At 43.7% G+C, this 16,794-nt stretch overlaps 1 protein-coding gene across 4 annotated transcripts in view; it reads left to right on the top strand.

The window, feature by feature from the left end:
• tsnare1.S (t-SNARE domain containing 1 S homeolog) overlaps positions 1-16,794 on the top strand; it is a 173,145-nt gene that overhangs the window by 85,236 nt on the left and 71,115 nt on the right. For 3 of the 4 annotated variants that reach the window (XM_041568039.1, XM_041568037.1, XM_041568038.1), the window contains exons 4-5: positions 7,004-7,081; positions 9,088-9,157. In XM_041568039.1, the coding sequence (XP_041423973.1) occupies positions 7,004-7,081; positions 9,088-9,157 (148 nt within the window). The remainder of the gene's footprint in view (positions 1-7,003; positions 7,082-9,087; positions 9,158-16,794) is intronic. The other variant, XM_041568040.1, reaches the window with a different exon arrangement.

Here is a 16,794-nt window from a genome sequence, read left to right as displayed (position 1 = left end):
CTATGCACACGTCTCACCCCTCTACAACGCACACGTCTCACCCTTCTACTATGCACACGTCTCACGCCTCTACTATGCACACGTCTCGCCCCTCTACAACGCACACGTCTCACTCCTCTTCTCACCCCTCTACTACGCAATGTCTCACCCCTCTACTCACGCCTCTACTACGCACACGTCTCGCCCCTCTACTACGCACACGTCTCACGCCTCTACTACGCACACGTCTCGCCCCTCTACTACGCACACGTCTCACGCCTCTACTATGCACACGTCTCGCCCCTCTACAACGCACACGTCTCACTCCTCTTCTCACCCCTCTACTACGCAATGTCTCACCCCTCTACTCACGCCTCTACTACGCACACGTCTCGCCCCTCTACTACGCACACGTCTCGGCCATCTACTACGCACACGTCTCGCCCCTCTACTACGCACACGTCTCACACCTCTACTATGCACACGTCTCGCCCCTCTACAACGCACATATCTCACTCTTCTCACCCCTCTTCTCACCCCTCTACTACGCACACGTCTTGCCCCTCTACTATGAACTCGTCTCACTCCTCTTCTACCCAATCTGCACTTTCCTTCCCTAAGCCAGATTCACTCAGTCATTACTACTAAGGGTAAAACTCCATGAGCGCTTTTCATCATATTTTGTCTGATTCTCCATGCAACAGCATGAGATGGCAATCTCGTATTTCGGAGCTTTCTGGATAACTGGTTTCCAGATAACGGATCCTACACCTATATTTCAAAGAGGGGAAAAAAAGTATTTCAGACACCATCTGTTTTTATCTTGTCGGATGAAGATGCGGCGTGCCGGATGGAAATTTTTGCATGTAGTTTATGCATCCGATTATTCTATCCGCCGCATTATATTTTGACACTAGCGACACCAACTGACTTGTCTGATGCAATTTGTTGATCCTACAAAAGTGCTCAGAGTCTAGCCCTAAAAAGGGAACTATTGCAAAAAGGAAAATTTCATATAAACTTCATCATACTGAAACTTTCTAAATACAATTAAATATTCTGCATTGTTTCTGAAATAGTAAAGTTAGTGTTCACTATTTCTTCTGTCTTCATGCAGCAGTTGGGTGTCAGATATTCACTGACAGTTAGATCCAATATATCTTATAGGGGGGCTCCTTTTGCCTAGAAGATGTATTAGAGCTCACTCTATTAAACTCACCAGACATCATGTCTCTCTACATGCAGAATTTGTGCAAAAGGCAGTTATTTTGTTACATTTTGTTTGTACTGGAATCAGTTATTTGAGTGAGCTCTAATACATCTGCTGGGCAAAAGGAAGCCCCCCTATAAGATATATTGGATCTAACTGTCAGTGAATATCTGACACCCAACTGCTGCATGAAGACAGAATGAAGAGAAACAGATGCTGAGAGAGGAATAGTGAAGATAAACTTGATTATTTCAGAAACATTACAGAATAGTTAATTGTATTTAGGAAGTTTCTTATTTCAGTATGATGGTTTTATTACATTTTCACAATAGTTTCCCTTTAATAAGCCATGAACATTATTAGGGATTTTACCCTGGAACATTGCCCCTATCCCCCGCTCTGTCACATGACTGTGCAATAATACCGTCGCCAACCCCCCCATCATACTTGCCTTTCATTGACAGTGATTTTGTTCTGCAAATATATTTTCGGCAGGATAATTGATAGCTATTAATAATCTCTCCTACATTTTAGGGCACCCTATAATCATTTCAGGAGGAGGATTGCATCACTGTTCTTTTAGGGTTTTATCATTTAATCTGTAGGTTGGAAAGTGCTATGAAATATTTAATGTATAGCAAGTCAATCATAGACATTAAAATAGATATTCCAACTTTTCACTGCTTGATGGGGAAGGAGATCCCTGCCATACTTTCTACTCTACTCTTACCTATTTACTTATGATTATGGGATGGATTGTACTATTGGCTAGTTACACTTAGCCAGGGCCCTAGTATTAATAACTGCTATGTGTATACACATACATTCATACATACATACATACATACATACATACATACATACATACATACATACATGTATGTATGGGACCTGTTATCCAAAATGCATGGGACCTGGGGTTTTCCCGATAACAGATCTTTCCGTAATTTGGATCTTCATACCTTAAGCCTAGGGGAAAATCATGAAATAAACCCAATAGGCTGGTTTTGCCTCCAAGTTACTGTTTTATTATTACAGAGAAATAGGAAATCATTTTTATAAATTTGGATTATTTGGTTATAATAGAGTCTATGGGAGAAAGCCTTTCCGTAATTTGGAGCTTTCCAGATATATATTTATATATATATATAATTGGGTGGTGCTTTCAGGTTGTTTCAAGGTGGACTTGTTCTGAGGTTCCAACTTAACCTCATTCACAGTCTTCTTCATCCTATCGTGGTGGGTTCTATTGGTGGGTGCTGACCCTATAGTCATTTCTCATTGGAATGTTGGCTGCTCAGTTTACATGACCTTTCACCATCATCTCACCATCATGTGCTTCTAGTGCCCCCTACCCTTGCAAAACCTCACTGAGTATGACACAAACCCAGGCTCTAGAATTAGGCTCACAAGTTCCTCTATTACACAAACGTCTCACCCCTTTTCTTTGCACTTTCCTTACCTAAGTAAGTCCCTTCTCCAGTTCTGGACCTTCATCCTTTCTTCTTGAACCAAGATCATGCTTCTACCTAAGGTTTATACTGGTGAGCTTGCCCACCGTGCCTGTGGATTCTGGCCAATGCCAGAGGGGCTGCTGTAAGATGCCCTGGACACTATATATTAGGCTGGTGGGGAGGCTGTTTGGGCGGCTGTTTGGGCCTCTATGTACTTTAAACGCCGGGGCCTATTTTGAATCCCAGTCTAGGCCTGTTTCCCACTGCTATAGGACCGTTATCTAGAATGCTCAGGATTTTGGACCCCCATACACGGGCCGATAAAAGCTGCCGACAGACCGCGTCGGCAGCTTATTGGCCCGTGTGTGGGGCCATCCGACGGGCTTCCCTGAACGATATCTGGCCGGAAGTCAACCAAACCTCGATCGGGCAGGTTAAAAAATTCTGTTGAATCGCAGTCGCCTATATGCGGTCCTGTGATCTGACCACCCATATCGGGTTCATTATGATCCGATCGTTGGGCCCTAGGGCCCATGATCGGATCAGCCCGATATTGCCCACTTCAATGTGGGCATATCCGAGAGAGAAAGGTGGCCATAGACATAGAGATCTGCTCATTTGGCTATGTCGCCAAACGAGCGGATCTCTGTCTATGGCCACTTTTAGGACTTTCCAGATAATGGATCTTTTTGTAATTTTGAATCTTCATTCCTTAAGTCTACTAGAAAATCATATGAACATTAAATAAAGCCAATAGGCTGGTTTTGCCTCCAATAAGGATTATTAATATCTTAGTTGGGATCAAGTACAAGCGAAAGATGTGAGAAAGGTTTCTAATTTTATTCCTAAGCAGAAGAACATCAGCCTCTTTCTTTCTCCTGACAACTTCCTTGACTACTTGCTGGTCAGACTGGTGGGAAACTGACCAGCAGGCGGCGCTGTTGTAACAAAATTCATTCCTATTAACAGTACATGTATCCCTTAATATCTTGGAATACAAACAAAATAAATAATGAATGTACATTGCAACATTTCTTAGAATAGCCCCCTCATCCATTTTACATTCACTTATTTTAAAGGTTTACTTATCCTTTAAAAGGCATAGGTCAATCCCAAAAATATTTTTTTTCCTAATGAAAGAAAACACAATTCTGAGCAACTTTCCTATATACATTCATTACAAATGTTCTATGATTTTTAAGTTATTTGTATATTTATTGCTATTGAAAGCAGTGTTTGTGGCCTCCCTTTTCTCTGCACTGGTGGCACTGACTGTTGATACAATGTAGGACAAGGAAGCTGATTAACAGACCTGTTTTTACTGGGGGACTCTGATTTTGCAATATTGTATTAACAGTCAGAGCCACCAGGGCAGAGAATAGAAAGGGACAAACACTACTTTCAATAAACATGGACCATTTGTAATGAATGTATGTGGGAAAGTTGCTCAGAATTGTGTTTTCTTTCATTAGGAAAAAAAACATTTTTGGGGTTGACTTAAAGGAAATTTAAAAGAAACCGGTTGTGCGAAGAGCTACAAAGAAGCTGCTGCACATTGAGATTACTTAAAAATATTCCCAATTTAGGCCTTCCCATTTAGTTGTCTCCCTGGTCGCCATCTTGGATTCCCTCTATTCCGGCATGCAGGTGTCTATCTGCATGATAGTAAAACAGTTGAGTGAGGGGCCCCAATATCGCCCAACCTCAATGTGAGCATATCGGGGAGAGAGCCGCTTGTTTGGCAACATCTCCCTTTGTATGTCCACCTTAAGGCTACACTGTGCCTGCTGCTGCCCCCCTGTTCTCCTGCGGCTGCCCACATGCTGCTGCTGTACTACTCAAGGACTGTTACGTTTTCCCTTTACTTTTCATGCAGCTCTTCAAAGTGTGGCCTGAGGGTGCTTGTGCTCAGTGCTTATGAGAAAGGATTCGACTACTGGAAGTGTCTTGGGTCAAGAGCCCATTGTGCTAAGTGGCACTCCTGACTGTCAGATGTGCCTTTCAACTAGCGCTTCTACCTAGAACAGATGCACCATACAACTGCCACTCCATTGTTCTCTATCTCCTGCACTCTCACACACACTCTTCTGTCTCGTTCACTCATCATCCAGCCAATGACAGACAACGTATTCCTTAGCAACTGTCCTATAGATACAGTTGTGTTCAGAATAATAACAATCAGACGTCACTAACCTGATCGATCACTGTTTTTGGTAGAAATTCTATTTCCAATTGGCATATAATTTACTCGTAGGTGTAGCAGAGTAATAGAAACCCAACGGTCATGCCATATATACTGACTTTGTGTCATTGAATCATTCATTGAGGCTTGTTCCACATAATAATAGCCTCTTCCACATAATAGCTCTGCATAAATGTCTTTGTAGATTTCCAAGTTTGTTTAGGGTCATTGTCTTGTTGGAATATCCAACCCCTGCAGCGGAACTTCAACTCTGTGACTGATGCTTGAACATTATCCTGAAGAATTTGTTGCTATTGGGTTGAATTCATCTGACCCTCGACTTTAACAAGGGCCCCAGTAGTCCCTGAACTAGCCACACAGCCCCTGAACTAGCCACACAGCCCCTGAACTAGCCACACAGCCCCTGAACTAGCCACACAGCCCCACAGCATGATGGGACCTCCAGCAAATGTGACAGTCGGTAGCAGGTGTTTTTCTTGGAATGTGATGTTCTTCTTCCGCCATGCAAAGCGATTTTTGTTATGACCAAATAACTCAATTTTTGTCTCATCAGTCCAAAGCTCTTTGTTCCAAAATGACAGTGTCTTGTCTAAATGATCTTTTCCATACAACAAGCGAGTGTGTTTGTGAGAGTGCAGAAAGGGCTTCTCATCCCCCTGCCATACACATGTTCTTTGTGCAAATTGTGCTGAATTGTAGAACGATGTACAGATACACCTGCATCTGCAGCAAGATCTTCTTGCAGGTCTTTGGAGATGATCTTTGGGTTGTCTGTAACATTCTCACAATCCTCCACATATGCCGCTCCTGTATTTTTCTTGGCCTGTCAGACCTGGGTTTTACAGCAACTGTGCCTGTGGCCTTCCATTTCCTCATTCCATTCCTTACAGTTGGAACTGACAGTTTAAACCTCTGAGATAACTTTTTGTAGCCTTCCCCTAAACCCTGATACTGATCAATCTTTGTTTTCAGATCTTTTGAGAGTTGCTTTGAGGATCCCATGCTGTCACTCTTCAGAGGAGAGTCAAACAGAAGCACAACTTGCAATTGGTCACCTTAAATACCTTTTCTCATGATTGGACACACCTGCCTATGAAGTTCAAGGCTTAAGGTCAGGTCCGGACTGAGAATTAAAATAGGCCCTGGCATTTCCGTTACACAAAGGCCCAATCAGCCCACATAGAGGCACAAACAGCCCCCATCAGCCCACTAAATCCTGACTTTCTATGGGACCTTATAGCAGCCCCTCTGGCATTTGCCAGAACCCACAGATTGCCAGTCCGGGCCTGCTTAAGGTGGCCATAGATGCAAAGATCCGCTCGTTTGGCCACATCGCCAAACGAGCGGATCTTTCCCTGATATGCCATTTACAAACATGGCGATATCGGGGGTAATCTGATTGTTCGCCCGATTACGATGTGCCGTGGGCTCCGGCGGGATCAGTCAGGTCAAAATCAAACCTGACCAAACGACCGATCTCCGCCGGACGAAAGATGTCGGCACACGCCACACACGATCCGAAAATCGTACGAATCCTCGATTCGTACGAGAGGATCTGTGTGTCTATGGCCACCATTAACAAGCTGATCCAACCAATTTGGTGTTTCCAGTAATCAGTATTGAGCAGTTACATTCATTCAAATTAGCAAAATTACAAGGGTACCCACATTTTTGCACAACCGGTTTTTCACATTTGATTTCATTTCATACAACTGAATACTGCTTCACTAAAAATCTTTGTTCAGAAAACATGAAAGACATACCACTCTTTTTGTTGAAAGTGGAGTAAATTATGACTGTATATTCCCCTGTACTAAGCACAATTCAGCAGGAACAGCCTCTCAGCTCTTATAAGAAATTTCTGGCCAGACCACTATTTTTAATCCACCCAAATCCTGCATTGTCCTATAATTATATCCTAGAGATCATAGGACTGAGGAGATATATGGACCTGCATTGCACATGGGCAGCCAAATTAACCATGCATCTATGGTGACCTCAGAGAGGATTCTGGGAAGAGTGAACTGAGATTTTGATTGGCAGGCTGAAATTTGGTTGTGGTTTATTGAAATGTAACGCAGGCTCAGCATGTGTCTGTATGTTTTTCCCTGTTATGTGTCAATATTATACTAATGGATTATAGTTCTTCTTCTCCAGCTTCCCAGATCGATGAGAATGAACTGCAGGAACTTTTCCAGATCACTTCCGGTGACGTTTATCGGATAAACATTAATGGTGGGTATTAAAGCAATATCTACGCTTTTGGGTGGGCTTTGTTTGTGTCTCTAGAAACATCCACTTCAGGCACAGCTTTATTTTCCAGCTCAGCCCATGGAGTATTTCCATCGGTGTGAGGGGATAAACACAAGCCTTGTGCAGACCTGAACATGACAAATATCACGTTATATATATATATATATTATATATACATTATTTCTGCAGCCAGCTCTACGTTCATCTATTTCATTGTTGTGGCTCCCAAGGCTGCAGTCTGTCTATTGTGGAGATTTTATATCAATTCTATGGGCCAAGGACCACTCTGGGGCTCATTTATAAACACTGGGCAAATTTGCACTTGGGCAGTAACCCATAGCAACCAGTCAGATGATTGCTTTTAGTGTTCACCCTGCAGATGACTGAAAAAAGCTAATCACTGATTGGTTGCTATGGGTTACTACCCAAGTGCAAATTTGCCCGTTGTTAATAAATTAACCCCGCTGACTGCACTCCCCTGGCTTTGTATGTCCCACTGAGCTATACACTGACACCCCCCAATATTTATCCTTATGAAGATTACGATATCACCCCTCTAATACGATGTTATTATTTATTTAAAGAACCACGCACGTTCATGAACTAGTCTGACATATGCCGATACAATTGCGCATAAATTATATTTAACTAGTGTTAATTCTTGCACACACTGGCCTTTATGCTACTAGATAATTACATGTATTGTCTGTTTCACTGCTTTGTGATCTCTGCGTGCATAGCATTGAATGGCAGTGGCACACCGTGAAATACAAAGACTTGTGGGTCAGGTGCTTGTATGTTTTTCAGCCAGCGCACCCACAAGTGCACCTAGATTAACTTTGTTTTAAAGGATAAGTAAACCTTTAAAATAAACAAATATAAAACTGGTGAGGGGGCTAATCTAAGAAATTTTGCAATGTACATTCATTATTTATTTTGTTTTTATTCCAAGATATTAAGGGATAAATGTCCTGTTAATATGAATGAATTTTGTTACAACAGCGGCACCTGCTGGTCAGTTTCCCACCAGTCTGACCAGCAAGTAGTCAAGGAAGTTGTCAGGAGAAAGAAAGAGGCTGATGTTCTTCTGCTTAGGAAAGATGTGAGAAAGGTTTCTAATTTTATTCCTAAGCAGAAGAACATCAGCCTCTTTCTTTCTCCTGACAACTTCCTTGACTACTTGCTGGTCAGACTGGTGGGAAACTGACCAGCAGGTGGCACTGTTGTAACAAAATTAACAGTACATGTATCTCTTAAAGGAGAACTAAACCCCCTGTTAATCAAACATCCCCATCCCCTTCCGTCCATTGTCCCCCCTCACTGCTTTCTCCTTCCTTAGTAATTTGGTGCAGAGTAGAGCAGCGGAGCTCTCCGGGCGCCATCTTCTGTATCTTCTAATTCCTTGCGGAACTGAACACTGGCATGGAGCTTTTTCGCGCATGCGAAGTTGGGCCCATTCTGGTAGTCGTGCTTACTGTGCATGTGCGGATTGCCGAAAGAAAAGAAGAGTATCCGAAGATACAGACGATGGCGTCTGAGAGCTCTGCTGCTCTTTGCATGAATATGCCAAGGTACATTACGGGGACACTTTTTCCACTGAGGAGGGAGAATGGACGGAAGGGGGTGGGGATTTTTGATTAACTAGGGGGTTAGTTCTCCTTTTAATATCTTGGAATAAAAATAAAATAAATAATGACTGTACATTGCAACATTTCTTAGAATAGTCCCCTCATCCATTTTACATTCACTTATTTAAAAGATTTACTTATCCTTTAAATGATTCTGAAGATTTCTTGTCCCTTCACTTAGCTATGAAGTGCATGGGTAATATTGAGGACCCAGTTAGCCCTTCCACCCAATCATTAGCCCACCAGTCAGAATGGAGCCCCTACAGGAAAACATTCCCCATAAAACGGTGCCAGCCTGTATCCTGCTATTGCTTTAATTGTGATTCAGTGTTTTGTTCACTCTCTCTCTCTTGTTGACAGTACAGTCTTTGGAGAGAATCCTTCGTTCCCTGGGGACTGCTAGTGACACACAGGAGCTGAGGGATCGCCTGTAAGTTTCTCTTATTTCATTCCTCCCACAGGGCTGAGCCCTTATCTCACCAATCACACGGCTGGTTTATTAGGTGGAGTCAAATGATATCGATTCTTATTTTTGATGGGAGATAAACGTTGGGGCCACATGGTGCTGGTAAACGGTTCCTTCCTTACTGCATGTTTCACTGTCGGAGACATATTTATTCAATCTACAATGTACAAAAAGCAGTACATTCATCTAGCACAGGGGTCCCCAACCTTTTTTACCCTTAAACCAAATTCAAAAATAAAAAGGGTGTTTGAGAGCAACACAGGCATGCAAAAAGATCATGTGGTGCCAAATAAGGGCTGTGATTGGCTATTGGTAGCCCCTATGTTTTCTGCCAGACTACAGGATATACGTAATGTTAATATGAATGAATTGTGCGCCACCTGCTGGTCAGTTTCCCACCAGTCTGACCAGCAAGTAGTCAAGGAAGTTGTCAGGAGAAAGAAAGAGGCTGATGTTCTTCTGCTTAGGAATAAAATTAGAAACCTTTCTCACATCTTTCCTAAGCAGAAGAACATCAGCCTCTTTCTCTCTCCTGACAACTTCCTTGACTACTTGCTGGTCAGACTGGTGGGAAACTGACCAGCAGGTGGCGCTGTTGTAACAAAATTCATTCATATTAACAGCACATGTATCTCTTAATATCTTGGAATAAAAACAAAATAAATAATGAGTGTATATTACTAAAATGCTTAGAATAACACCATCATCAATTTTACGTACACTTATTTTGAAGGTTTACTTATCCTTTCACTAAAACATGACCACACGTTGAGTAAAGCACGGAGCGAGGTGCCCAGCCAGCGGAACGGAGTATAAACGTGAAAAGTTTATCTCTGTGCCCTCTGATATGTTGTGTCTTTTCATGTCTAAATCATTCCTTGATGTCTGTATCAATACTGGGACTGCAGGGGGGCTTGTCTACTACAGCTTCTCTGATGCCTCCTGCCAGTCGCAATGTAATAACATTTCTTGGAAAACATTCTATTTTGGTGCTGTAAAAGTGCAAAGAAATTGCTCCCACTAGGGAACTGAAAAGCTGCTTATAGCTCAGGTTCATCTGAGATATGGGAGCCATTAGCCAGTTTATTTATGAGTATTGGGAGCAAGCTGCAAGGCTTTGAGTGTGGCTTACACCTATCCAGTCCCAGCCGGAAGCTTCAGCCTGTGATTGATGGAGCATGCTGGGAGTTGCATCCAAGGCTGAAGCGTTACATGTCAGTTTATTATCAGTAATAAGGAGGGAAAGGGCTGAGGCTGGTGACTGATTGGTTTCCCGATGTGTTGAATTCATCTAAGTGCATTGTTGTGCCTCTTCAGTTCTCATGTTGGGAGTTGTAGTTTGGAATATGCTGGAAAGCAAGCCGTGCTTAAAGGGATACTGTCAAAACACATTAGTTAATAGTGCTGCTCCAGCAGACTTCTGCACTGAAATCCATTTCTCAAAAGACAAACTGATCTTTTTTTTTTAAACTCTGACATGGGGCTAGACATATTGTCAGTTTCCCAACTGCCTCCCGAAGTTGCCTGGCGAGGTGACACACCAGGAGGTCGCTGCTTCTCCAGGCAACTAATCTCCTGCAAAAATTGTTACAAGAGGAAACTTTAAGCGATTTTGGGAGACTGGAGCGACACACATCATTGCCTATGGGAAAGCTTTTTTACTGGAGGGTGCAGGAGATTAGTTGCCCAGAGAAGCAGCGATTTATCGCTAGCAATTAATCGCCTGGTGTGTCACCTCGCGAGGAAACTTCGGACGACTTCGCAATACGAAGCGACGCATGTGCCATGCCGCAGGCGATTTTTCAATTTAGCCAGCGCAACACAGAGGTAAGGCATTTGGGGAGATTGGTCGCCGCAAAGTCGAGGCGATTAGTCGCCAGGCGCCTAAATCTCCCCAAATCGCCCAGACCTTACCCTAAGGGCAGTGACACACCAGGAGATTAATCGTTACCGATAAATCGCTGCTTCTCAAGCAACTAATCTCCTGCAAAAATCATTACAAGAGGAAACTTCAAGCGACTTTGGGAGACTGGAGCGACACATGGGTTTTACCACCAGCGATTCACATTATTGCCTATGGGAAATCTTTTTTACTGGAGAGTGCAGAAGATTAGTTGCCCAGAGAAGCAGCGATTTATCGCAATCGATTAATCTCCAGGTCTGTCACTGCCCTTACAACAGAGCAATGGGAAGGTAACCAGATAACAGCTCCCTAACACAAGATAACAGCTGCCAGGTAGATCTAAGAACAACACTCAATAGTAAAATCCAGGTCCCACTGAGACACATTCAGTTACATTGAGTGGGAGAAACAACAGCCTGCCAGAAAGCAGTTCCATCCTAAAGTGCTGGCTCTTTCTGAAATCACATGACCAGGCAAAATGACCTGAGATGCACCTACACACTAATATTACAACTAAATACACTTGCTGCTTCAGGAATGACATTTTATATTGTACAGTGAATTATTTGCAGTGTAAACAGTGTCATTTAGAAATAAAATCGACATCATAAAAATCGTGACAGAATCCCTTTAATTTCAGTTGAACTATAAGATGAACAGTGTCAGGCTAATGAGCATTGCTATTGCATATGCTAGCTATATAAAATAAGGCACAGTTCCATTCTGGGGCAGGTAAGGGCATTACTGCAACTCACTCCTGTGCTATTATTTCCAGGGCAAAGATTCAAGTTTGGTTGGTAAGGGGAACAAGAACCAATCAGATGTTTACCTTCACACTACAGACCTGTAAATGCTCATTGGTAATTTACTAGACTTGAAACAGTTACATTACTCCCATAAGGTTAGTTCTGTGCTGCCCAATATTGGGGAGATGATAAAGCTCATTTTAAACAGTGCAATGAATCCATAAGGCCCCGACATTATGAGGAGCTTTACACCAATCACAAACCGGTTTGTAGGGAACGCACCTCTAGTAGGTAAATAGGCTGCTGGCTTGGAAAGGCCCAAAGTGTGGCACTTGTACAGGAGAGATCTGTAGCTTTTTATTAGTGAGTGAGAGAAGGCTGGGAATACACTGCTGTATGGTTGCTATGGAAAGGGATTGCTAGGCAACTGCCAGGCCCGAATGGCTTGCTGCAAAGATGCACCTTCTCTCCTTGTGTATTGTAAGTCACCCGTATAGGCAACTGGCACTGGCTGTATATGCAGGGACACTATGTGTGTGTGTGTGTGTAAATATAGTGAATAAAGTACCCCTATTGTAAAATATAAGGATATTATAAGTCACGAGGAGTTTCATGACCATATAAAAGGACGAGACCGAGAGGTAACTTCTAATATCCTTGTATTTTGCAACAGGGGTACTTTATTTATCATAATACAGAAGTTTTAGTGAGTCATGTGACAAAAATGACATCATTACTCACCGTTTATAACTGATGACATCAGAACTCCATTTATAAGGATATAATATACAAGATATTTATGGCTTTTGTGCATTATTTTATATATATATATATATATATATATATATATATATATATATATATATATATATATATATATTTTGTACATTAGTAGCACCATATGTGATGCTTATTTCTATGTAGGGGTTGTGAGATGCACTAGGCAATTCCTTCTTTGCTCATTAAACTTTAGGGCAAGGACACATGGCAGAAATACCTTATTATTATCTGCATGAATTGCCAAAAAACACGTTTCGACACCCACACTTGATTTAGTGCAGGTGAAATTTGTTCTTACTCTTTCAGTAAGGCTTCCATGAGACCCCATTATAGTCTATTATAGTTCACCTTCAGTTTATTCTAAAAAAAAAAAAAAAAAACCCCGTTATATATCCATACATTAAATGATTGGCCTATTGTTTTTTGTTTGGCTACACCACCTATCGATCTCCATTCATTGGGGGACAGCTCTACTCTTCAGATAAATAAATAAAAAGTCTGTCTCTATGAACCCTTTTCCAACAATCAGTGCACTTCCCTCAGGGTCTGTCTATAAATATAATTACCCTCTTGCCTTTGACCGGCCATTGGGCTCCCTGTGCAGCGGGACTAGCCCACTTCCATTCATCATTGCCCCTGCCAGTTTCACAGCTTTGCCAGTGTTCCACAAGATGATCCTGGGAATTGAAGCTTCAGTAGAACACCTTGTCCTCCATGGGACGTCTCCTTGTACTTTAGCAGAGACTAAGCAAAGGCAACTCAGTGCAATTCATAAAAAACATATAACTGTCCTCTTACTGGTTTTCATTGCAACATGGGGATGAGCTGCATTTTTTTACATATACACACATAAAATCAAAAAATGCAGCTCATCCCCATGTTCAATTAAAACCAGCACTCCATGATGTAGCCTTAAAGGAAAAGTAAACCATAACATTTAATAAGGCTAGAAATACTGTATTTTGTATATTAAACATAAACATGAACTTACTGCACCACAAGCCTAATCAAACTAATGATTTATGCTTTCAAACTTGGCCACAGGGGGTCACCATCTTGTAAAGGTGGCCATACACGGGCCGATAAAAGCTGCCGACAGACCGTGTCGGCAGCTTATTGGCCCGTGTATGGGGGCCCCCGACGGGCTTCCCCGATCGAGATCTGGCCGAAAGTCGGCCAGATCTCGATCGGATGGGATTAAAAATCCCGTCGGATCGCGGCCGCATCTGTTCGTTGATGCGGTCCCGCGATCCGACCGCCCGTTTGGCGAACGCTAGGATCCGATCGTTGGGCCCTAGGGCCCACGATCGGATCAGCCCGATATTGCCCACCTCAAGGTGGGCATATCGGAGGGAGATCCGCTCGTTTGGCGACATCGCCAAACGAGCGGATCTATCCGTGTATGGCCACCTTTACTTTGTTGAAAATCTTTGCAAGATCAAGACTGTGCACATGCTCACTGTGGTCTGGGCTGCTTAGGGATCGTCATAAATTATCAAAACAGGGAAACAAACAAAGCTGCTTGAGTTCTACATGGCTGGGAAGTAAGGCGGGGGCTCCCCCTGCTGTACATAAGTATGATTGTTTCCCTGCAGAGCAGTTAGGGACCGTCTGACAATTCCTATCCACAGTAAATGAAGGGAGAATTTCACTGCATACAGTCAGGTTTCTTATAAAAACAGTACACATTTTTTAATTAAAGTATATTGGAGATAGGTTTCTTTTTCATTAAAGAAAGTAAAAATGGGATTTTATTTATTTGCCTTTACATGCTCTTTAAGGAAAAAATAGGTTGGAAGGAAAATGTCTATATATAGTAAATAGAGACACTTTTAGTTACATGATTTGTACAAAGTATTCATAAGCTATATATATATATATATATATATATATATATATATATATATATATATATATATATATATATATATATATATATATAGTCATTGGTTGTTACCATCGTTTAGTGATGTCATTAGTATCACATGACACATTCATAGCATATGTTGTAAGACAGGGGTGTCCAAACTTTTGGCTCGCCGGGCCACATTGAAAAAAGAAAAATTGTCTGGGGCCACACATGAAATACACAAACACGTTTGATTTGTAAAAGTAAAGGAAATACACAGAAAAGAACTACAATACCAGTTGGATAACCAGATGGAGCTGTACACTGGAATATGGGACACCTGGATATTAAATAGACTTATTTTTATATTACTAGACATTAAGCCCGTTAAATTAACGGGCGCTAGAACATATGTCGTCACAAACCTCCCAACATTTCAGAATGGGTAACATTAGTAGGCAGGGCCCCCTTTGTAGCACTGGTGGCCAGGGGGTTAATGCTGGTGCCCAGGGGGGGTTAACATTGGTGGCCAGGGGGTTATCATTGATGGCCAGGGGGGTGTTAACATTGATGGCCAGGGGGGGTTAACATTGGTGGCCAGGGGGTGGATCCTCTCTTCAGACGGCGGTGGATCCTCTCTTTAGACGGCGGTGGATCCTCTCTTTAGACGGCGGTGGATCCTCTCTTTAGACGGCGGTGGATCCTCTCTTTAGACGGCGGTGGATCTTCTCTTCAGACGCCGGCGGTGGATCCTCTCTTCAGACGCCGGCGGTGGATCCTCTCTTCAGTCGCCGGCGGTGGATCCTCTCTTCAGACGCCGGCGGTGGATCCTCTCTTCAGGCGGCGGTGGATCCTCTCTTCAGGCGGCGGTGGATCCTCTTCAGGCAGCGGTAAATCCTCTTCAGGCGGCGGTGGATCCTCTTCAGGTGGCAGGCGGCAGATCCTCTCTTCGGACAGGTAATTCCAGCAGCTAACGGTCCGTGGGGCACATGCGCAGTAGCGCAATTCCACGGACACAGGGACTGGACGCAGAGACACTTGAGGATTTTTATATAGGATGAGTGAAGCCACATGTGCTCAATTCTGACTTTTGGAAACCAAGAAGCTCGACACACTGCCAGCTCTGGAAGAAAGGTGGGGTAGGGTTACATGAAAATCTTTTAATATATTCAATATATAGATACAGTGAACACAGTATAGTACATTAAATAAATAACGGTTAGCATGGAATTTAGAAAATTGTGTCTCCATAAATAAGAAAACATATTAAATTTTTTTAAATAGAACAGATTCTCTCTTAAAGTCCCCAGGGGGAGTGGGCAAGGCAGCACACAGTGGGGTACATTATATATAATAAGTGAAGCCCCAGTTTTCCTGCGCACTGTTTGTATCCTGGGCTGAGCTAGAAGATTATAGGTGTCGTGTGAGCCGCTAGAAGGGCACTGAGCAGTGGTGTAAAGAAGCCACCTGGTGACTCTGCAATGCGGAGGTGGTCTTGGGCATTGGACTGGACTGCCCCCCCTTCAGGACTGGACTGCCCCCCCCCCTACAGGACTTGACTGCCCCCCCTACAGGACTTGACTGCCCCCCCTACAGGACTGGACTGCCCGCCCTACAGGACTGGACTGCCCCCCCTACAGGACTGGACTGCCCCCCCTACAGGACTGGACTGCGACCCCTACAGGACTGGACTGCCACCCCTACAGGACTGGACTGCCCCCCCTTCAGGACTGGACTGCCCCCCCCTTCAGGGCTGGACTGCCCCCCCTACAGGACCGGCCTGCCACCGCTACAGGACTTGACTGCCCCCCTACAGGACTGGACTACCCCCCCACAGGACCGGATTGGACTGCCCCCACCCCAATGCAGGGCCCTTGATCACCTCACTGTGTACAACAGCTGGGACGTTCACACAGCAGGCAGCAGCAGTGCGAGAGCCGAGGAGAGGAGTGGGAGGGGCAGAGCCAGGATGGGAGATAGGACAGAGGAGCGGTCCTAGAGCCCGTCGGATTTCCTGAAAAAACTTCAGAGGCAATCACCACTTATTTCAGGTGAGAAGCGGCCCACTTAAACAAAATATTGATCGGCGAGGCAGATTGCCAGTCCGGGCCTGGTGTGTCCGCAGTCCAACTTCCAACTGAGCCAGCCCAGCACAGCCGTCAGCCGCACACACACTCGGCTCTCCAGTCCCCCTGCAGAGTCTGCGAGCTGACACCGCCCACACATTTCGTCACTACACGCTGAGGAATTGGCCTCAATACTTGTTTTACCGGCCGGGTGGCAACACATGCGCCGCACATGCGCAGTGGCGAATTCCACGGAC

Source organism: Xenopus laevis, chromosome 6S, assembly GCF_017654675.1.
Source record: "Xenopus laevis strain J_2021 chromosome 6S, Xenopus_laevis_v10.1, whole genome shotgun sequence".
NCBI classification, from domain to species: Eukaryota; Metazoa; Chordata; class Amphibia; order Anura; family Pipidae; genus Xenopus; species Xenopus laevis.
Note: the sequence above shows the minus strand (reverse complement) of the source record. Positions and strands in the feature narration are given on the sequence as shown.